We start from the raw sequence: 23,983 nt of genomic DNA, 5'->3' as shown, positions 1-23,983 counted from the left end.
TAAGGGTGTGGATTTAGATTGTGGGATTTAACCCCCCACCCATCCATAATACTATATCATATGAACAAGTTAAAATCCAAACCTTTGACTCTTGGTATACAGTAAAACCTTTATAAGTTAATAACCTTTATTAAATAATAATGACAGGGACTAACAACCTAAATTAGTAATTTTGATAAATTAATAAGATAATAAATCTTTTTTTGAAAACCTTATGTAACGCTTTGGTTCTGTTTATATCATAAATTAATAATTCACTAAAATTACATATCATATTTTTCTAATATATGAGTCTATTTTTTTTTTTAAGAAATCAATTGGTGCAATTGTTTTTGAGTAGATGCTCTCTACTACACTCACATGACGCTTTACACATTTGATTTATAAACACTTATGGAAAACCATAGTCTAACAGTGAGATATGTAAGAAGATTTTGTGATTGTTTATTATAAAAATACTTCTTTGTCATTTAATAAAACAGAAGTGAACATCTATCATTTAGTATTCGTGTGTGTGTGTGTGTGTGAGTTTTGATTAAGCCAACTCTTCCTTAACCTAATAAAACATGATTTTGGTTATTCATTCAGTAAATGCACGTATGCTTTCTAATGATAGGGTTAGTGGTAGGACCAATTATTGCTTTAAGGAGTTAACAGTCATGATTAACTATGTTGAATACTTAGTGATTAAGAAAAAATCGCATATTCACATGAATAAAATGCAAAGTGCTCGAGTTTTTTTTTTTTTTTTTTAATCATGAACACAATTTATGAATCACTTACAAAATTTGCATGTAAAGTGGATACTGATACATAAGTTAAAAGACATGTTTATACACTTTATGAATGCATGTACAATTTTTACATGGAGAAAATAACATGAGATATCAACACATAAAATATATACAATTAAATTTTTATTAAGTAAAAAGGACTTGTTTCATAAATAAAATGCAAAGTACAAAATTTAATAGTATTCATGTGCACAACTGTTTTGACTGACAATACACTTTTTCATTAAGTAACCAGACACATGATTTTAGTACATATGCTAAGTACTCGTCTAACTAATTCTTTGCTCAGACACCGGAACCATCCATCATATGTAGTAGTTAGACAAGTAGCGCCCACGGTTTTAGCTAATTAATGACCCCTAATGACATGGGTCTCACAAAGTACTTAGTGATTAAACTCTTGTCTTAACACGTGTCTTTAGCCATCACCAAGGACTACCATCTAATCTACAAATCTCTCTCTCACACATAGACACACATAAATGGCTAATACGGTTAGACAGGACCGCGGTAGCGGTTTCGTGCACCTTGCACACCGCGTAACTTTGTTTGCACAACGTGTAACTTTAGAACAAATTTTTGTGGACCCCACACATGTTGTTAAAAACGAGGTACAAGAAGTGATTTGGACCGTACAATTTTTTTGGGTCAAATCCTGGGCGTGCACTGTTCAGGGACGGTCCTTCTGATAACCGTCCCTGTCCCGTCTCCGGTTAGACATGCTGTACAATTGGCACAGTTGATGTATTTTTTCAAAAAGTGTTACACGTTTATAATCTCGTAGTTGTATTAAATTATTGAATTTATATAGTACAAGAACAAAAAAAAAATGTGTACAATAAAGAAATGTAAGTATACACCAAATCATGTAAAATGTACAACAATCGCAAAATTGTACGAAAATTTCAACCATTTTGTCCCACACACATAGTCATGTAGGGTCTAAAGTTCTAGATTGAACCAATTAAAATTTTCTGCAAAACGATTGAAGTATTGTGATGACCTTCCAACCGTGTGAGCTTAAAACTCATCTTCGTGTTCTACTTTTTTTCTTTTTTCCATCACATTTCATATCAAGGTGTTAAGCTAACTACTTGAATTAATTGCATCTTAATGCCCAAGCAGTCAGCATAAAGAATTTAATACCTAATAGTACTAATATTAATTGTTTGATAGTTGTTGCAGAAGCTGGTAAAACCCAAGTATACCATGCAAAACTCGGGAACAAACGTAAATTGATGAAGGATCAGTCTAACGAGTACCCATTTGGTAAGACATAATTCAGGTATTAAATTTTAAAAAAGATAAGATTAATACGATAGGTTATGTAGAATTTAAGTGTATTAACGAGTATTCATTAGGCACTTATTAGAAAAACCCAATGAGGAATTGGTTTTTTTTTTTTTTTTTGTAAATTTTGTTTATGACTTGTGAACATGAACTTTAATTTGGAAATCATCTTAAATCATTTTGTTCAATGTAAGGTGTAGGTTATGACGTACTTGTGAAGATCAGTAGACTCCAGTTAGACAAACATGTAGAGGTTCTTTGGGAACCTATGTAATTTGATAAATATATCATAGTTACATTGGGGGCCTTTTGCTAGATAAGATTATTATCATAGTGTTTTCAGATTCAGATGGATATCTTGAAGGAATAGTGAGATAAATGGTAAACATTACATGTACAGTGAAATGACATGCAGAATCTGGCAAAAGTTTTTAAGAGTTTCAATCCTTGGTTTAGAAAATGAATCACAGGTGCTGTTCCCTCAAGTTTAATTAGATCCTGCAACGCAAATTGTATCTAATTTTAGCCAATATTGTTTGCTTTTTATTACAAATTCGATAGAAGAAAAAATTGAAAGACAAATGTAATTTCTTTCGAGTTCAACAACTAAATAAGAGAAACATGAATAAATAAATAAGAGAACTGTATTCTAATCCGCCTGTTTCTCCTCGTTTCTTAAATCCCATCTCTCTCCTACTACGAAAAAATTCTAAACAAGAAAAAAAAAATTGAAGAACATATTTAAGTACTATGTGAGGTTGTTTGTCACACTAGATTTGCTATGAATGTGTCTTTGATTTTTCTCTTTAAGCAAAAAGGTTATATCCCTATGCAACTCAAAGCAATAAATATGAGTCAATTTAAGCAGGACATTGCAATGAGTATGTTTTAGACTTCTTGTTTTCACATCCTAACCCTCATGCTAAGTTGGTAAGGCAATAAAGAAGTGCAAGAAACTACTTGTGTTTCTAACAGAAGAAGAAAAGCAATTAACCATCAAGACAAACAAACAAGGCAGGACTAAGATATATTAGCAAACAAAATAATTATCTTGGACCCACTGTCCACCAACATATTATTTTTCTCAGTTCCTTCTTAAATTTTGTTCTCTTTTAGGGGTTGGAAAATTAGCAGTTTCTGATTCACTAGATGTAATATGATCACTGTTCTACTAACTAAATTGACAGAAACTGACCATCAACCTTGTGGTATAATGATTCAATGTGGCAATTGCAAGTTGGAACCTACCAAGAATCCATTGATTATGAAACAGACATTTGCAAGTTTAGCATCATAACAGCTTCCATTAATTATTCGGATGGACTATACAATCACTATTTCCTACATCTTCCTCTGATGAAACAGGCAAGTAATGAGAATCAAAGATGCTTATGTTTTACGAAACAAAACAAAAAGAAATGTCTCAGTGCTTCTACTAGAAATTGCACTAAACAAGTTCCACATAACTAACTCGTAAAGCTTTGGTTGGTGAGGGCCTGAGGGGTAATATAAACTATTCGGTATTGGTAAATATCATGCGAAATAAAAAGGTAATTGGAAAACGTAAGTTGAGAGCTATTCAGCATTCGATGGCTAACACATAATTAATCTTAACCCCCCCCCCCCCCCCCCCCCCCGCCACCCGGGCCAAAAAAAAAAAAAGGATTTACAGTTATACAATCATCAGTACTGGCTCAAAAAGCCTGAGCCTTCCTACTTCTCCAACTTTCATTTATTTTAGCAAAATTTTACTTTAAAAGCACCGTTGTAACAGGTTATGTTTTACATCAGAAGTTTATTGCGAAAGATGACTAAAACAAACAGTCAAGCAACTGCCCAAATAAACTGGATATGTATGACTTGAACAAACAAAACAGTCGATAAAATTTTAAAGAACAAAAAAAAAATAAAAATAAAAAAGAAGAGGAGGAAGATAAGGTTGGGGGCAAAAGAAAGGCTTACAATTCAAAACAGTATCCCTAGGCTGAGAGGGAAATCCAGCAAACGAAAACCAAGATGTTAATACTTATAATAGACCTAAAAGAATCTAGTACATTGAAATTGTTAGCCTTTTTGCCACCCCACTTCTCCCCAAAAATGCACTTGTGAGAATTTCAGTAACGGGGAAAAACCAAATTTACACATTCTCTGTGAACCTTCAAACCTGACTAATGATCAATATTAACAAAAGTGAATGCTCATACAAGTTCCTTCCACATGTCCCAAAAGGAAGAAAAATGAAAGAGAGAACAGAACAAATACAAAGTAGTATAAATTTTGCTTCTAGATGAAACTACAATAACTTCCTGAGCACTTAGGAAGCTCCCAAATGACTCATATGACCCCCACAGGATAACAACAAGATGGCTTTACAAAAAAAAAAAAAAAATTCCTTCAGTAGCATGGTACCGAGATGTGAAACATGAAATTCAGGCAACAAGCTGAAAAGAGACGATGCTGTGCTAAGTAGGGGTAGTATGAAGCAGTTTAATGAACTTTAGCATGTTGAATTAGCTGACAAGTCCGTAGACAGCAGGCATATTGGAAAACAGCATCAATCTATGGTATAATAAAGTGGAAATGCATTAACAAGAGGATGCCATGGTGTGACAAAAATCAGCAATCTAAACCAAGACTCACCAAGAGAAAAAGTGGTTTGAGAAGGCACCTTAGTAATCTTTGTGCAAGATAGTTTCTTATTCTCACAGGTTTCTAAAGTTGTCTGCAAACTCAGGAACAAAGTCTCAAGCAAAAGCTCGGTTCTTATTCACCATTACCACACACAATCTGTGTAGATAATGTTGGGAGCCATTACAAATGGAACACCAGAGTCCTGAAAACCTGGCTATTGGAGAGGTCAACAAAGACGTGAACTGCAAGTAATTGATCAACAAAGAAAGTCAACAATACTTGCTGAAACAAATAAACAACCTCAAATGTGGAAATAACAGAAATCTTACTTCTTAAAAGTTACTGGCATACTACACAGTTATTTCAGAGAAATGATTCAGACGATACAAGCTGGAGTAGAGAGAGAAATAATGTGATTAGAATGTGGTGGCATAGATATAGTTTATAATATGTTAACTTGCTCATTTAGTAGAAAATCCTCATCCTAATATAGTTAAAAATTTAGTAACAACTTGCATAATTATGAAAGCTGATCTGAAAATCTAGCACAAGACCAATATGATGCTATATTAAACATCCCAACTAAAGCTTAGATATGAATCAGGAGACTTTTTTCTATTTGTCCTCATGCTCCAACTTAATACCTGCCATATTGTTCATATACTTGGCAATCATCAACGTGAGAACTATAATCAGATTCAGTTCATAGAAAACGTTAAGAAAGGGCATGGACTCCAAAACCAATTTTTCTAGCATCAGGACTTGATCCAAATGTACTACAACAAAAAATGACCGTATGTAAAACATGCCTTGTCCATATGATAAGCACATACTTTTCCGACACTAATGCATGATTAAATAGAAGAACACGTATGTTTATCAGTTACCTTATTTATCTTCTTTTCCAGCCTTTCCATTTTCTGTTCTCTCATTCACCTACTAATCCTTGCCAGTTGATCCTCCATAAAAAACTGACCATGGTGAACATCTCAACTATCTAAGACACTAATAGATCTCTGATTAACATTATCCTTTCAATAGCATCCTCTACCTAAGAAATCCACAATAAATCCAACATTTAAAACACTGTCCTCTGAACATCATCCATTCCTCATCTCAATCCATATCTTCCCTAGTGAATCAATTTGTTAGTTCAGCCAAACCATCTCTATACAAAGCTGATTTTATCAATATGGCAAAATTCCTGTTTTAGAGTTGTTTTCTCCTGTGCACCGCATACAATGAAATGGGAGACAATTGTCAGCAACCACTAACTCTAGTACATATTCAACCAATTAACAGATCCGTAACAAAACATGGTCTGGCCACAAGTTCAAAACACCGTAAACATGCACTCAGATTTTTTGACTCGTGAGGTGACATCAATGGAAAAGATTCAGGTATTAGGAGCAAACAGTCTAAACTCTAGGGCTCTCTTCCTGTGTATATGTCAGCATGAATGCTTTTATAAAACAAAATGATGGTCTGAGCTGAATAGTGACAAGTCATGAGACTGTGGACCAAGCTTCACCGGCGCACATTGCATTAAATCTAGTAGATGTTAAGATATGCCAGAGCTTGATGAATCTCTCTCTTGCATTTAACATGAACATGAATCCATGTTTTTAGATTACCTCTAGTCCCTTCTTGCTTCTCTCCAAAGTCACAGCCAGCTCAGTCATTCTGGAATATTTAACAGGTACCACTCCCACTTTCTTACCTGTGCAGCAGCCAGTTCACTAGCTGTTCATTTACCCAGCCCCACGGTTAAAAGAATTGTATTCCACCAAAATCTCATGCAGATACAGACAAATTTCAAAGCTAAAGATTATCTTTTGTTTTTTATGTCCAAAAGTTAAACCCATGGAAACTCCTGCTAAAAGGTGCCACAATCCCACAGACCCGATACACGCATAATCAATAAAGGATAGTGAGTCTCAAAATAATAAGTTGGACATATCGAAATAGAGCTCCTTGCATTATGGGTGAGTAGTATACTGGAACTCATTACGTACCAAAACCTCCAGCAGTAGCATACTTATGAAACTATAATAGGGCAGTAACATCAGACTCTGATTCATGCATTCTATGACATATAGAGACACAGTTCTTGTATAGGTGATTGATTGACTGATATACTATAAGAAATAGAATGAGGTGTACAACGTGAGGAAAATGTAAGCAGAAGATGGCACTGATAGTTAACTATTTATCCAGCAAAACCAATATAATAAGATTACAAGTGAATTTCTATAAATAGTAAAAGAAGCAGTTAAGGATGTTGAGTTCCCCATGAAAATCAGATTAAAAGCAGGAAAATGATGGTAAGATTCACAACAAGCACCAATCTATCATTGTGCAGGCCAAATGAAATAGTCTATAAAGTACCTTAAGCAGCAGTTAAAGATAACTATCGTACTCTATACTATGTGGCTAGTGGTTCCTTTCTCAAGAAAGAAACATGCTATGTTGTCTTTACTAGAATTTGGCTTGCATGCACGCTAGAAGATAACATGGTGATAGCTTCAAGTAAAAACTACCAGAGTTGAACTTACATAGAAATTGAAGGGTAAAAGAGATTAAAATTCAAGAGAACTACAGCACATAATGCTACTCACCATGTTGTTCATAATCGATGAATTGCCACCTTCTAACCGCAAGCCTTCCGGTTGTAAGGTATTGTATATATTTGTCTATATCTGGATGATGGAACTGAGAGAGAGAGAGAGAGACTTATAATGCAGAATAAAGAAAGAGTAACAGGAACTGATTCCTGTAGATTTTATGAAAGTCACAGTCAGAAATTTCTCCATCAAACAAATCATCCCAGCTAAAGACATTGATCAATGCAATTGACACCATGATTCATAACAATTATGAGCACATGACTTTCACCTCAGCTTCTTATTGTATATACAAATATAGTACAGACACGGTCTAGTCAATTCATCAAACTATGTCACATTAGAATCTCCCATGGAAATACATAGTCACAGAAAAATAGCCCTTTTAGTGGTGCAAATTCTTAGGTACAATCATGCTTCAGATTTAAACAGAGTAAGATGATGTCTGGCCTTTGCAAATAGTTCACTCAAATCAGGATACTGAGCCAGAGTATCATGAGCATCCCCATCAAGAACACTCAACACTTGCACTTGTTCAAAAGCTTTGCTATTTCCAACATGCATTGCAAGATAGCACAGCAACAGAAGCCCATACAATTGGCTCCCATAATTGGTCTTCACCAAAGTCACTAGCTTTGACACCCCATTGAACTCAACGACAGCTTTTGAATGCTCCACATGATTAAAATTATCTGGACACACAAATTTCACCAGAGTAATAGCCACTTCTCTAACAACATCTTTATCCACGTTCCCCAGCAGTGAAACCAAAGGCTCAATTATCCTTGTCTCTCGTGCAGGAAACGTTCTTGCCAAACATCCTATGGCCTTAATAGCTGGAATCAACAACTGTGTGTCAGCATTCTCATTGATCATCCTCAAAAGCTGATCCAAAATAGCTTTTGCAGCAGGCGAATTAGGCTTAAAAGCCATTCTTCTAAAATCTCCGTCGCATTCAGCCACTGCAGCTAACTCCATCACTGTCATTAAACAATTAAATTGTAATTCTCCCTTCTCCTTCTCAATAATCTTTGCCAAAACAAGCAATGCTTTGGTCTCCATAATCTTCTTACTATTCGACAAGTTCCCTTTCACTAATTTCCACAACGCCATTGCACAACTTTCCTTGAGCTTAAGCTTAACCTCGGGTGACTCCACCTCCTTCTCCCTCTCCTTCTCCCACCTATTCCCTCCATAATTCAAACTTTTACTATTACCATAAACACCATTACTCCCATTCCCAGTAATCTGCCTATTCATCAAAACAAGCGAATGCATGCTCGTCGTCCTTCTTGGCTCTTCCTTCTTAACCAACTCATCCAAAACAACATCCATTCCCAACAGGACCACCAATGGCCTAACTACATTCTCCCTCCCAAATTCCTCCCTAACCCCATCATCCAAATCCGCCATCCGCCAAACTAAATTTACCAAAACAACCTGAACACTCATTGGAGGCATCTCTAAAAGCAACTTCACGATTATCGAAATCCCATGATCATTAGCTATCAACCAAACTCTCTCAGGAGAATTCCCTAAATTAAACAATGCAGAAGCAGCTGCAATCTGGGATTCACAAGTAACACTCTCCTTAAGCAGCTTAAGTAAAGGGGCAATCCCATTTTCTTCAATTATAATCTTCTTATTCCTATCATTAATCAAAGCAATTGCAGCCAATTCTTGAGCAGCATCAGTCCTTTCTTTCACCGAACCCATATGTAAAACAGCAATATAAGACCAAACCCAAGCAAGAATAGGATCATTACAAGCCATAGGAGGAAGAGAAAGATTAACCGAACCCGAGGTGCAATCATGCAGAGAAACAAGCCACTTGAGGTCAGCGATGGAAGACTTAATCTGGGCGGAGACCTTCTCAATATCAGCTGAAACGGAGACAGAGAAAACATGGCGAAGCACGTTTTTAGCTGACTTCTTGTGCTTACATCTGCGGGCCAATCTGATGGCCCGTGGCAGAATCTTGGAGAGCTCTGCCGTCACTCGGCGAATAGGGCGGTCGTAGAAGGTGGCGGTGGTGTCCCGGCGGGCGAGGGAGAGAAGATGCTCTATCAGTTGAGTGGTGTGAAGAGCAAGTTCAGAGCATTCAGATTTGAAGGACTCAGCTTCTTTGGCTGATAAGACAAGCCTGTTGGATAACTTGATTTTCAGAGAGAGGTCTTCTTGGATGGAGATTTCCTCTTCTTCAGTAGCCATGGGAATGAACGAATGAGAATAATTGGGAAAGTTGGGATCGATTTCTTGGGGAGAATTTGGGTTCGATAAAGGTGGATGCTTCGGTTAGTGTAGTGTGGCAGAGTAGTAGAAGTAGGATTCTTGAAGAAAATGAAGAAAGAAAGAAATGAAGAAAGAAAGAATTTTGGTTTGTTTTGGTGTTTTGTGATGTGAGAGCATGGGGAATGTGAACTCGCTTCGAGCTTAGGAGGAGCAGAGAATTAGAATAATAATAAATAAATAATAACTGCTAAAAATATTAGTCAAGATTCCACTAGGATATTAATTAATACCTATTTTATTAGTATTAATTAATACTGGATTAATATAAGATTAAGAGGGCAGAAATACCAAGCAGGACTTTGGAGAATGGAGAGGACAGGAGCAGACTGACTTTTGTTTCATTATTTGCACCATAATTTATTAAAAAAAAAAAAAAAAACCTCACTTGGGTCCATGTGGAAAGCATTTTTTTTTCCCTTTAACAGGATAGGGTTTACTACTCTGAACACTATGAAGAAATTTTTCATGCAATCTTGAACTATTTTTAGTTTGGAAGATTGATCGGTTATGTTTGGATTGCATTTTTCTGAATTTTTTGTAGAAAAATTACTATAGTATTTGATATATACGAGGTAAAAATGTGATTGAGAAATATATTCACGGAAAACGTAGCAATTGTTCTTTCCAAACAAGGTATTTAAATGAATAGTGGAAAGGTTATACCATTAGAACTATTTATTGTATTTCCTCTAGAAGATTTTGTTGGAATCATATCTTTTTGTTTTTTTTTTAGCTCAAACAAAAAAAAAAAAGAGTTTAGGCAGAAAGAAGATTAACTACTTATTCATTTTGCTTTTGGTAATAATTAACTACTTAGTCATAGAGAGTCATCTTTGACAAGGGCAAATTTCTATGCTTAATGAAATCATGAAAAAGAATGTTCTTCTCTTCTCCTTTTGACTGTTTTGGATGAATGAAGTAAGGGGTATCCAAGGGAATTATTCCTAAAGATTAAACAATAATTAATGTTCAACCTGAGTGTAATCTTTGGAATCCTTTTGCCCTTTAATAATTATTCTAATGCCACTCTAATCACAATTCACAATACCTAAAGACAAAAGTCTGGTGATATCATATAAGGTGTCAAGTTTCATTTATTCATGCATGACTGGCCTAGCTAATATTAGAATGATTGTGGTCGGAGTTTTATTTTATTTTATTTTTGAAAGTGGAGGATAAAGATATGTTAATAAGGGAATTTTCTTTTCATGCTTATCACAAAAGGTAAAATATTTAAACAAACCTGCTGGTTTTCCTTAAAAGGTGAATTATTACCCATCTCAATCTGAAATATGACAAAATATTTGTGACACTTTCCGTGATACTTTTGTCCCAATGGATGGATAGAGCACCAACCTGGCAACAAGCACATTGGAATAAAATAGTACTGCATCATCTATGTATTGATTTAAATGATGGGTTTTTCCGGTGGGTGTCGCTGGTGCACTCGTTAACATACATAATATTCATTTAATCTATTATATATATATATATATATACGTACTAATAATTATTATTTTTTCTTATATTTATATACTTTTCGTATTTAATCTTGCCGATCCTCCCTTATATTTATTTAATAACCCTAATTAATCTTATATTTTCAAAAATATAACACCTAAAATATGTATATATTAACGAGTGCCTATAAGATAGACGGTTAAATAATAAATATTGACAACCAAATCCAATATATCAATATCTAAATAGATTAGTGCAACCGTGTTGCACGCGGATCAATGCAACTAATCACGAGCAACTAATCCGTGTTCCACTACATCTGTGTGATTTGGCGAAGAAGGCAAAGAATAATTTCAAAAATTAAAGGGAAAAAAAAAGTGGTCGGCTATCTTGCTCCTTCGTATCATGATAAATGTTTGAGTATCGAAAAAATTGGACCTGATAACAACGAAAGTCATTAAAGGTCGAAGAATAAGTGTCTGGTAGGACAAAATTGGTATTCTGTAATGATGAATTACTTGTGTAGTTAATAGATATTGACTTCCAACAATATCGAACTCTTAGGTGATTAACTAGCAAAAAAATAAAAATTTATCAAATAGGTAATGAAATGAACCCAGATGACAGTTTCCAAACTGCAAGGATGGCAGATATTTTTTTTCCCGGAAATGAGACTATAATGCTATATCCTTTTGTAGTATGGGAAACATGTTGGAAAGTTCTGGGTATAAATGCAGTAATGATCCAATGGAAGAAGAGCGACTTATGGGGCCATGGGACCAATGGTGTTCGAAGTTTGTGGTGGACAATGGTCAACTTCACTATTTTTTTTCCCCCAACTTTGATTGTGCATTTCCATGGGAATAGACAATTATATGATCTAAAGTCTAAACTGTCTTTGCTTAAGCCTGTAATTTGGACTTTGACAGGCCTAAGCTTGCAGGAATCAATCTTGAACTTCTAGATTGGAGCTAAATACATCCATCCAGGGCTAAATATAAATGTTGGGCTAATCTATTTATGCCGTAGATGCATGATAAGTGAACAACTTATCACTTATTTTTAGAAGTAAATTTTATTTAAAAATTCAGCGACACTTAATTAATTCAAATATTCAATTTTTTGTTATCAAATACGTCTGTGGATTTTGAGATCGGAATCCATTAACTTTAAGTATTAGACTGGATTATTAAACAGAAACTAGACCATGTATTAGTCTAAATATCCGAGCAAATTAGAGTATATTCATTACTACACGTATATTTTAGGACTTCCACTTTACTACAATGTCAAAGAACGCGACAGTTTTGATGATTAGTTGAAAAATATTTTTCGATTTCTTGAACTCGGAACCATGGCCAAAATCTCCCTATAGTTTGGTACAAGATTTGACCAATTCCGCATGAAGGTCAGCATCTTTTTCCTATTCTTTACGTTTTGTTTTGTTTTTCTAAAAAAACTTGAACAGAGGAAGAAAGAAGAAAGAAAAATGCAAGTCCGCACAGAGTTTGGACGGAGGAGGACGAAGGAACAAAGAAAGGCCTTGGAAAATGGCGAAGAAATGCGAATCAAACTTCCACCTGCTTACGAGAAAGTATGGGAACTTGTCAAACTTGCCACAAGAATAGGCCCAATAATAACAACCTCTCTATCAAAACATTGACCACCTTCACATCAACTATATAATTCCAGTCAACACAATTAGCTCTTTTGTTGTACACAATTCCACGCTGTGCAAGGCACAGCTTGGGCCCATCTAAAATATTATTTAAAATATATATAATTACATTTTTATTTAGAAAAATAGCAGCAATATAAGAATTAAATATATGGCAAATATAGATTCAACATGATAGTGTTTCTGTTTAGCATTGCTAATTCGAAACATTAGCCCAAAAATAAGACAGTCCTAAGTTAAAAATTAACTGAAAAAAGAAAGCATGAAAATTTTTTTTTGTAAAATTAATTCTAACAAATACATACACCTTCACATGTCCTTATTTGAAAATATAATAATAACATGACAACATGTGTCAATAGCGTTAGAAAAAAATAACTCATTCAACTTTATATAATAATAATAACTCATTCAACTGCATTACAAGAATAATAATGCTGCAACTTTTTATACCAAACATAGTTTAATGTATTTTCACTTGATTTGCTCGAAAAAGAATCTATTCAACAAAAAAGTTACTCAAGATCATAACATGAGGGGTAAATTTTGATCAATGAAAATGTTCCCAAGAAAAAATTCACGTAAAAAGTTAGATTCTAAGTAACAACAACTATTGAACTGCAATTTTTTTTCTCTCCATCTCACATCTCAACCGTTACTTTCTTCCGCTATTTCTTATACCTTTTTCTTATTAAAATCTTTAGAAGATTTACCTTACCTAGTATCTATGTTCTTAGTTCCCTATCCTCCTTTCACCCATATTTATCTCACAGATTAGTTAATTCAAAAAAAAAAAAAAAGGTTTGCAATTGTAGAGGAAGGGGAAAAGTGATAAACATGAAATGTTTTTGAAGGCGCAAGAATTATGATACTCTGATTTTTTTGTGGGAAATGTTTGTTGGGGGGGGGGGAGGGTGTCAAAATCTACAGTAGACAGCAAAGGTATTTAAAAATTTTTGTGGGGCGGGCAAAATCGGCCCTTGCAAAAGAGCAATGTCCAGACAAGTTGATCATTAACTTAATACAATGTGCTTCACTACAACCCGTTGAAAACTGCTGAAAATGTCATTTTACGAATAGAACAAATTGCAAAGCGTGAGATACATCAAGACTAAGTGCATAAAGAGAGAATATAGATTACAAAACACGCAGGGGACAAGGGTACGGGATCACGTGAAATAGCTTCGGATACGAATTTTCAACTTTCATCTAGATTCTTTGAATTTGGTAAAGATATAGAACCAAATGTTTATCGTCAAGCAAGCATTTTATTCATTGCTAAAACCTCAGAAGCCGTTTGAAATATATGCACCAACTACCCAAGCTGATACCTAACTACGTAGTCGACTCGATACTGCCATTGAATTCTGAGTTGGGAAAGGATCTGAAGTAGTCAGACTTCATATAGAAAGCTTAAAAACAAAATCACACAAGATTCCAACTCTTTAAATCATTCAAATCTCCACAGTACGAAGACAGGAAAATAATATCCTGGTTTATATAAAATTCAAACTCTTGGACTTCACAGCACAACCTGCAAATTCCTATGCAACAAGGACAAACCAAGCAGGCCAAGGGAACTAGCGAAAGGTAAACAGCAGTTTTTTGGCTCAGAATCTCAAGAAAACAGTACACAATCCATTGCGTTCAGCAGTACTTGAAACCATAGCGAAAACTTAACTGTATTCCAAACAATAGCTTCTAAGCGAGGAGTGACAGGACAGGACTGTCACTCTGCAGCATAGCCATGAGGAACTGTTTCATACAGAAAGAAGTATTCCTCAGAGTTTGGCCACTAGACCAGTTGGGATTGGCTTTGCTAGGCTGCTCTCTTTGACATCGTTATCTTTGCCATCCATCTCGCATGCACCAGGTGGAACATCGACCGCAGGAGAGCAGTTAAAAAACCCGTGTGGCTGCATATAAAATGAGCAGTGTTTCTTGGTTTAGAGCATGCTTCTATATATAAAGGTATAGAATGAGATGACTGAGCAGATATTTTGTCATCAGGAAAGTTGTTCATAGATTAAAAGAATATTTTACCATGTGATGTAAACAAAGACATCACAAACCTCTTGTATAGTTTCTTAACATCTTTACCTTAAAATGCTCTACAGACAAGCAGATATCAATAAAAGGCTTAAACTACTGCAAATTATTTTCATACACAACTTATGATAAGCATATTCTGAAATTCCTCTTTTGTTGCAAAGGCACTATAAATTCTAAAATGAACATTGAAAGTACAATCAAAGAAATGGAAAAGAAAAAAGAGTACTATTAGAGCATGAGCTTTTCTCTTTAATGAGAAAGCAATGTTGATAGACTATAGTAGAGTGAAAACCAAAACTCACAATCAGCACAGAGAGAGAGAGAGAGAGAGAGAACATGTGCAGACTGGTCTATGAAATTTAGTCACACAGCTTTTTATTCCATCCTATAGACCTGTTTGGAATTTCCTTCACATTTCATGACTATTTACATACCTATATATGCCAAGAAGATGAGAAATATGGAACAATTTATCCTGAAGAATGTAATATCCTAAACCCACCATTTTGTTTAGCAAGTGCAAAGGATTATCTACTCTGCAACATAAAGAAGACAGCACAAATCTCCAGATTGTAGCGCCTTAGTTTGTAAATCATATTAAGATGTTTTGTTAGCTATCAGATTTAGCACTTCTCAGATCAGGCTAGGCCTCTCCACCTGAGCTGGGCGGCAGGCCCCTGGATGCGCTAATTGATTGTAGCATGAAAACTGCGATTAATCTAGAATCTAGTTTCTAATGTAGGAAGAATGTCCTGGAGTGTATTTTCTCGTCATAGTAACTGAAAAACTGTACAAGTTTATCATTATGATATTATGGATGTGGACCATGATGACGGTTAGCAGATGCCATAAGAGTCTCATAGATCAATAAAATATCCTACAAAAAAAAAGGAAAAAAAAAAACCAAAAAGCATATTCAGAAAGCAAACCTGAAGCAAAAAACCAATGCGCTCGACAGGCATAACAGGCCAATCTTCCAAACGTGGAACATGTGTGATACCAAAAACGTACCTGCAAGAACACAGTAGTTTAAGTGCTGAATTCACCAAAGAAGTATCGAATTCAAAAGCTAAAACCAATCCCACTGTACATCTGATTAATTCCTTGAGCCAATATCAAACACTTCCATTCACTCTTTTAATTAAACACACACACACACACACACACACACTATCTACTATAAAGCATTATAAATAAGCACCTATAAAAGACAACAAATTACCTATTCTAAGAAAAAGTAGAGTCTCAGAACTCTGAAATGACATTGTCTATCCAAATCAACAATTTGTAAAGGTCTAAGGTAAAAGGGGTGGAAGCAATAAATCACTTCATTTACACTGCATTTTATCTCAATAAGTAGAAGAAAATTCCGTTATCTCAACGAAAACACAATAATAAAGCTATCAACAGCTATTGTAGGATGGTCCTCATAATAAAAAAAAGTCTACTATCCCAAGTTCTTCAAAAGTATAAGAAACACTAACCACAGAACAATATCAGTTTCTTCAAGAGAACGATTTTGCTTAACCCATGAATCCAATCCCTCACCAACACGTGGGTTCTGATTAGGAAACTCTCCTCCAGGAAAGTCCTCTCCACGTGCATATTGTGTAACCCATAGATTGTGCTTCAAAAATGCAGCTCTTCTCAGGAATTTAGCCTCAGGACCAGCCATTGGCAGACAGTTTGAACCAGGTACTAATTTGTAACCAGTGAGTTGCCCAGTCCTATTCACTGTTCTCGTGTTCCTGATCTACAATATGGGGATATAATACAAACTAGTGAACAACAAATTTTTTTGGGCCTAGCTTCAAAAAGATAAAGAAAGTATTCATAATAGCTATCCTACATTTGACTCATTTCTTTTCAGGAAGGACAGGAAAAAGGAGCGTTTTAGGGTACCGGAGTTGGTTTGCTAGAAAGACAGTTTGAAGGCGTGTCTTTATTTGGACTCATGAAAAAGAGGAGGATAACTTGTCTTATGAAGACTAGTTAGTTACATCACAATCAAATCAGTGATATCATACTATCCAAATGCCAAAATATCTGGAACCAAATAAAGAGAGCAATTACATGAATAAAAACTCACTAAACCAATTACTTGAATAAAAAGCTCAGCCAAACCATTAAAAACATCATAAACTGCCCAGAAAGCCATAATTGCAGTTAGCACTCAAAAGATCACACTCTAAACAAAAAGCACAAGAAAAATGAAGCCATAGCTATTGGAAGACACGCATGACTATGCTGGTAAAAGCAATGTCAGGAATAATTTCCACAGCGGAACAGCTGCCCCACCCCCAATCCCTCCCCAAAACCCAGAAAAAAATAATCCAACAAGAATAACCATTTTTTCTAAATATTTAAGGTTTATCATATGTCTAAATATTTTTAAGATGACTTCCTTTAAAATGCTGTTTAAAAGGTACAAACAGGCTTAGACACTTACAATCCAATGGCGGGCAGAGAAAGGATCAATATCTCGCATTGCTTCTAGTTCAGATCTGAGTAAAGTTTCTTCAGCATAAAATGCATTGTTGTGCACATTATCTTTCCCAGGTTCTTCAACTCTGACATTTACTTCAACAACCTAAATAGAAAGATGAAAATTGTCAAAGTGGATCATGATCTAGGCAAGCAAAATGGCTGGCACATATACTCATGGATCACCTTCCAGCGTCAGGGTAAAACTTTAATTGGGTTTTAATCAAATTAAAACTTCACCTAACCAAAAAGAGTGAAACAAGTCAGGAGCAAATGGGCCACGCAACCATGTAAGTTCTCAAAAGTTAATCAAAGTTCTGTCTTTCTCCAACTAATACCTGATTGTGGGCTTCTCCAGGCTTGCAGTCAACTGCCATATCCATGCGAGCAACAAAAAAGTGTTGATGAACAGGAGCATACAAACCTGGAGCAATTGTTGTGCCATATTTTCGAGATTCTCCTGGTTGCAGTGCTCCTAAACTAAGAATTCCAGTGAGTTTAACTTCTGCTTCAATTTTTCCATCCTGCAGCCACAAAAAACAGCCCAATGAAGCAAAAAGAAGGACCATCATTTAGACATATAACAAAAAAGCATTGCAAAATAAGAGATAGTGGTCTAGCTAATGAAAGAGCAAGCAGCTGCAAGCCAATAAATCTTCATGCATCAAGCAGCACTTAGAGCATATTCAAATTACTCATACATCAGAGACCAAATCACAATCGCCAGTCAGTCAAAGAAGCCAAGGTTGCTTTGGGCTGAGAAACTCATGTAAGTATAGAATCATTTCCCACCAAAGCATCAGCTGAAAATTATAACTGTGAGAGCAGATATCCTGTTTAGACCTTAATGACCACCCTCCAACCCCGCCCTAGGCCTTCCTCTCTCAATGCATGTCCACAACAAAGTACTCCTTTTTCTGGGAATCCCTAAATATCTCCTTGCTTTTGTATACTATTAATCTCTAAATCTTTCTATCATCAATACAGTTCTCTTTTTTTCTCCATCTTCATCTCTTTCTCTCAAATTGTGAGTGAATAGGCCTCTAAAGTTACCTACGACTACTGTCCAGTGTCTTCTCCTTCACAAACTCAGGATAGGAATACATTTTCAGCCCCAATGAAGTCGTGGATTTTCTTTCACGAAGAATAGATTGGATTGGCTTCGTGTTTATCACAAATTCAGACCCACTATTTCTGATATTAACTTCTACGAATTCAAACACTACACAATATGTCAGACCCTCATAATGGACGCAATGCTCTTACCTGATAAAAATGCCAATAAAATCCATACTCATAATTAGCTACTGTGCAAATAAAAGAAACTGTGAGGCGTCTAGATCTTCGAACTTCTGCCAGTCCGGTTCTCCAATCCTGATGCTTCCATAAGATCCCATGATCTTCTTCATGCAAGCAAACACAATTTTCAATGGTTTCAACACCTCCAGTGAAATTTGTAAAATGGGCATCGAAGTACTTAATAAATCCTAAGCAATCACATCCCTGAAGTACAAAAATATTGTCATGGATTAGCATTTATTACGAAGAAGATCTAACATCAGATCTTTTAATAAGGTGAAAAAGGCAGAAAAGTTCTCCAAACCTTTTTCAGAGAATGAGCATTTTTCCCAAGGCCATCTTCCCCAGCATCAAATGCATTCTTTCTGTAATGTGGATCATTTGGATCCCCATATGGCACAACCATCTCCACAAAACTCAACCTATGGGCTATGGGTCTTCTACCACGACTACCATCAACATATGCAACAGAATGTATAACTAACCCCTCTCTAGGAGTGAAACCAACACGAAAGTTCCACTGCACATTGAAACAAGATATCATGCTATTATCACATCCAGGTGAAGCAAAATCAATTTCAGACCCAAGAATATAGTAAATACAAGAAATACCTTTTGCCATTCTACATAGTGTCCATTTACGCGAAAACTTGGACCCTCGGGCTGATTGATATGTAGGGGTTTCACATCACTCCGGTCAACTCCTCCTCTTGTCTCACCAGGAGTATAATTCCTTAGTGGATCAGCAGGAGGTAAGGGAACAAGTTTACGGTCTTCAAATTCAACGACCACCATATTTTGCATATCAACAAGTACATGAATTCCTTCAACAGGTCGTGCATAACCATTTTCCATTGGACAGTCACTCTCCGTTCTACAAAATATTAGCGGTTTTGCAAGTCTGCGTCCAGGAGCATCAGCTTCACTGTGATAACCAACACACCTGGAGAAACCATATTCAAGAAATTTAAGAGGTAAACTTTCCAGATTGTTGCCCAAAAGAAAAACATTTATGTAGATATTTAACTAACCAAGCATCGACCATCACAAGATCCATATCATCAATCCCCCTCTTCTTCATTGCTTCCACAAATGGAGGATAATCTTTTACAACAGCTTCGCATTCAGCATATTCCACTGCATCCTATAGAGTTAACAAAACAAATTAAACAAGCAGACATTTTCCTTATGAAATTTTAATAAGATTTCAAGCAAACTCATCCCTACTTTAAATGCTTCAATATTTAAATTCAACAGAATCAAGCGTTTAGGATGTACTGAAACACAACAATTTTCTTTTCATATTGTGTGACCTCTAAGCTTAAAACTAACGTTAAATTGCATCTGTCCATTTAATTTAATCATCTCAGAAGTGTATGGAAGTTGGCCACAAAAGCAACACAACAAAGGAGTTACAACATTCAAAAGACAAAATCACTTACCAAAGGTTTTGGAAATATGTCACAGAATGCATATAATCCATAAAAGATGGAATAATAACATTCTATGCAATGCGTGTAATCATTTCAATGTCCAAAACTGAAGCATAGTGCACAAATTTAACAGAGCAAAAGCTTTCAGGCTCATTTCAGATGATCTCTTTTCACATTTAGATTCCCACGTAATGATCCCCGACTTTCGAAACATAAAATAAACTAACAAAAACATAAGTCAAAGCTAATCTATAATATGACAATTGCTGAAAGATTTTTGCTTTATGTTCATGATGCATTTCTAGCATCAATTCCGCACATGGTTTTGTTTAGATGCTGCTGAATTACAAATATCAAGTTCCATTCAACATTTAGCACCCATATAACTCATTCAGTATACTAAAATGTAAGATGTTCAGTTCATGCTGTATACAACTCAAAGACCGAACTATACACCCAAATTATGCCTAACTAACACAACAAATGTCTCATTTAGGTAAAGATATCAATGACACAGTTGCCATAAGGGTTAGCTTCATCCTAAGGTTCAGCTTTTTATATTATTCTTCCATGAATAATAACGTTTCAATTGTTTTTTTTTAATTTCCTATATATTAACTCATAGGATGTACTAATCAAAAGGCACAATAAAGAAACAAAACTGAAAGCATTTATACTTTCACATAATATGTTCTTCACTGATAGTAATTCATTTGATAGTTGTTCAAACAGCAACACATGATGAAGACCATATAACATCACATGCAAAATTAAGGTTATACCATTGGTGGCTGAACATCTGGGACAACTGCTGAAGAGATGACCTTTCCCCTATGGTGTCCACCTCGAGTTGTTGCATGTACCTGAGTGAGCTGAACAATCCATAAACTTGTCTCATTAGATTTTTTATTGTAGACAACAAGTCTAGCCCGCCTTGGTGGGAGCTTACTGGGAATTGCAGGCCCTCCTTTGGTTCTGGGAAGTAATGATGGCTGGAAAGGGGGGAAGAAATATGCATCTGCCAGTGCAACAACATTTTTTTCTGGTTCCAACAGTACAACTTCAATAAATCGCATACCATCTCTAACCTGAAATCAACTCGAACAATAACTAAATGACATAGAAAATAAGTTGTGATACTAGCTACAAAGGAAATTCAAACAGGAGAATCCAAAAAAGGTAATAAAGAGAGAACTATAAGATTCTCTGAGCACCTCAGGGGTTGCACCAGCAGCACGGACGGTTGCTACAGCCACAGAGATCTCTGCAGCAGTTAAAGGATCCAAAGGATGGCAGGTTTGAGCCCTTTGCAAAAGCTGAATCCCTGCACACGCGCATCATTAATGAAATTACAGCATAGGACAAGATAGTTAAGAACAGTATACCCAGGGATGACTGTAGAACATCCAAATTCAAAATCCTGGGCAGCAAAGACAGAACAAGGGTTTTGCACATTGAGCCAACAATCCTATGAGTTGGTTAATTAGCATCTGGCACCCCCAACAGCATGCTAACTCTCCCAATTACAACATGAATAGCTGAAACTTTGAGCACCAAAATCTTGGCAAAAATATGTAAAAAGCTTTCAGAAGTCACAGAACAAATAATAGTCTCAATAGGACCAATTAACAACCAAACTAACCATAAATCAACTCTAGTATTCACTATTTTCTACAGGACTTTGGCAACATAATGCCAATAGCACACTTACAATCTCAAGCCAAGGTCCATCCTTTAGACGCCTCAAATTTCAAAAACTTTTCTCCAATTTAGTGAGTTAACAAAAACTGACAAACAACTAGAGTGTCTTGAACATCCCTTGCCCGCCCCCCCCCCCCAACACGGCACAGATCCCAAGGAAAGTTTTAATTAAACCCAACTGTAGAGTGGTCATTGAAGTATGACATGTATACAAATATATTTCTCAATACAGCTAATAGTAAATTATTTCAGCATAGTTCAATAAATTGCTGGCTCAATTTGTGTCTTGGGTGCTTTTTTCTATATCAATGTGTTAAATGAAACTTCAAATACTTTGTTGCATTACTGTACATATTAAGATCATAGAGAGACTACACCTACTGGTTTTGTAGTTCATCCTGCCAGTAAAAAGGAAAAGGAAAAGGAAAAAGGACACGAGCACACAAATCAGACACAATTAATAAATCAGATAAACATATGTTAGTTCAAAAATGAATATTATACCATGTATAAGAACAATAATCATGGCCAAATCAAATAAAGGTGTATTACAAGGCAGAAACTTTAAATTCAAACTTCGATAGCCCCAGTTTCTCTACAACTGTTTCTGAAAAATTTTAAAATATTCACTTAGAATCTACCGCTGACTCCAGATTCATATAAACAAGTTCTATTTACGAAGTCTTGATCTAGAATCTTCAAACTTTTGAAAAATTGTTGCAGTTTATGAAATAATCACTGGAAAACCCAGAGCTAACAACACTGCAGGGAGACAATTCAACTAAAGAAAACATTTTGCCTGGTGCTTTACTTCGAATCACTAACCAATAAAGTTCTCCACTCATTTGATGCACAAATCATTCATGCAACCAATTGAATGATTAACAAAAAGTAGAAATTGACATTTCAACTTCACTGCCACGGGATTAAAGATCTAAGCGTAAAATCAATCGCGTCATCCTTGTCGTACAACTTGAATATATGTATAAATACGTATACACCCAGATACATCCACAAATATTAAAAGATGACGTATATATGCACGCATATAATCTTTGTCGGCTGTATTTACCTTTGTTGGTGGCATTTGACGCCGGCTCAGAGCGAACCACAGATGCCACCTGTTTCTTCCCCGTATGATCATCATTCCAGTCCTGCAACGCCGAGGCTACGGCTGCGGCCTCCCGGCGAACGAGGACGGAGGAAGCACCGGCGGCCACGGAGGAAGTCGGAGACGGAGGCGTCGCCTTTTGCGTAACTGCGGCCATTGTAACTGATTCGCTAACTCTCCCAATCCAAATCCACCGCAAAAATGTCTATAACAATAATCTACTGACATACAGCACCTCCTCCTCTCCTTACCAAAATTTCCACCGCCGACGCCACCACCACCGCCACCGCTTCCGCAGCCGATATACCTCTGTGTCTGTGAGTGAGTGTGTGTGATTTGACGGAATAAAAAAAAAACTCAAAATGCTCCAACACCTAGGGCTTTTCTGCTCTGATCAACAATGCGTGCTTTAGTGCGTGTTTTGTGTGTGTGAGAGAGAGAGAGTTCCCGCAGGCCAGTGATACACTTGGAGAGAGAAAGCGAACGGTGTATTTATAGAGAGAGAAAGGATGAAATAAAGAGGGTAGGGACACGTGAGGGCGGGGGGAAGGGCTTTTTTGAAAATCAATTAGGAGATTATGGGGTTTTTTATAGATTATGTTTTTAGAGTAAAAATTTGCGGGATCTTATCGGAGGCCAATGAGATAAGCGAACGGCGTATTGACTGATAGGACAATCTGCTTTGCTAATACATGCAATAGCTAAGTGGAGTTTTACAGCAAAATATTGGTTGATATTTAGGGTGATAAGGACTAAACTTTTGGACATTACTGTTGGGAACTGTTTTTTGGATTGTTTTGCATTGAGGGGTTTGGATTGATTTTTTTTTTTTTTTTTGGATTGATTTTTTTATCTTGCATATAAACTCCACATCCTTTTTTCTTTTTCAAAGATTTCTGATTTCTTGTGCAAAACGAAAGAAATGACAAATAGCTTTAAAAAATTGCAATCCTGATTAAGATTTGAAACTAATCAACCATACCAAACAAAAACAGAAAAAGATAGATTAGGACTTCTGATAAGGACAAAAGTTTTGGTTATTACTACCGTCTCTAAGGATTAGATGGATGGGTTAGCTACGTTTCCTCCAGCTTGGAACTCATAGTTTGATTTCACAAATGGGTGCAGGATAA

At 35.9% G+C, this 23,983-nt stretch overlaps 2 protein-coding genes across 3 annotated transcripts; both read right to left on the bottom strand.

Annotated features, from left to right (window-relative positions):
* Positions 1-7,750: 7,750 nt before the first annotated feature.
* Positions 7,751-9,550, bottom strand: LOC113769023. The gene has a single exon (XM_027313512.1). It carries the CDS (start codon positions 9,548-9,550, stop codon positions 7,751-7,753), a length of 1,800 nt encoding a protein of 599 aa, XP_027169313.1.
* A 4,635-nt stretch (positions 9,551-14,185) lies between these two features.
* On the bottom strand, positions 14,186-23,271 carry LOC113768450 (copper methylamine oxidase-like). Of its 2 annotated transcripts, none has more exons than XM_027312810.1 (12): positions 22,812-23,271; positions 21,253-21,362; positions 20,821-21,126; positions 19,637-19,749; positions 19,218-19,548; positions 18,910-19,125; positions 18,573-18,809; positions 17,645-17,830; positions 17,272-17,412; positions 16,307-16,575; positions 15,752-15,833; positions 14,186-14,686 (listed from the first exon to the last, which is right to left on the bottom strand). In XM_027312810.1, exons 1-12 carry the CDS (start codon positions 23,005-23,007, stop codon positions 14,552-14,554), a joined length of 2,322 nt encoding a protein of 773 aa, XP_027168611.1. In that variant the 5' UTR covers positions 23,008-23,271; the 3' UTR covers positions 14,186-14,551. The 2 variants fall into 2 exon arrangements, with proteins under 2 accessions (XP_027168611.1, XP_027168612.1); XM_027312811.1 differs by lacking the exon at positions 22,812-23,271 and having other exon boundaries at positions 20,821-20,910; positions 20,988-21,126; positions 21,253-21,342.
* Between the last annotated feature and the right edge of the window lie 712 nt (positions 23,272-23,983).

This window comes from Coffea eugenioides, chromosome 4 (assembly GCF_003713205.1).
Source record: "Coffea eugenioides isolate CCC68of chromosome 4, Ceug_1.0, whole genome shotgun sequence".
In the NCBI taxonomy this organism is placed as follows: domain Eukaryota; kingdom Viridiplantae; phylum Streptophyta; class Magnoliopsida; order Gentianales; family Rubiaceae; genus Coffea; species Coffea eugenioides.
This window is presented reverse-complemented; position numbering and strand designations above follow the sequence as displayed.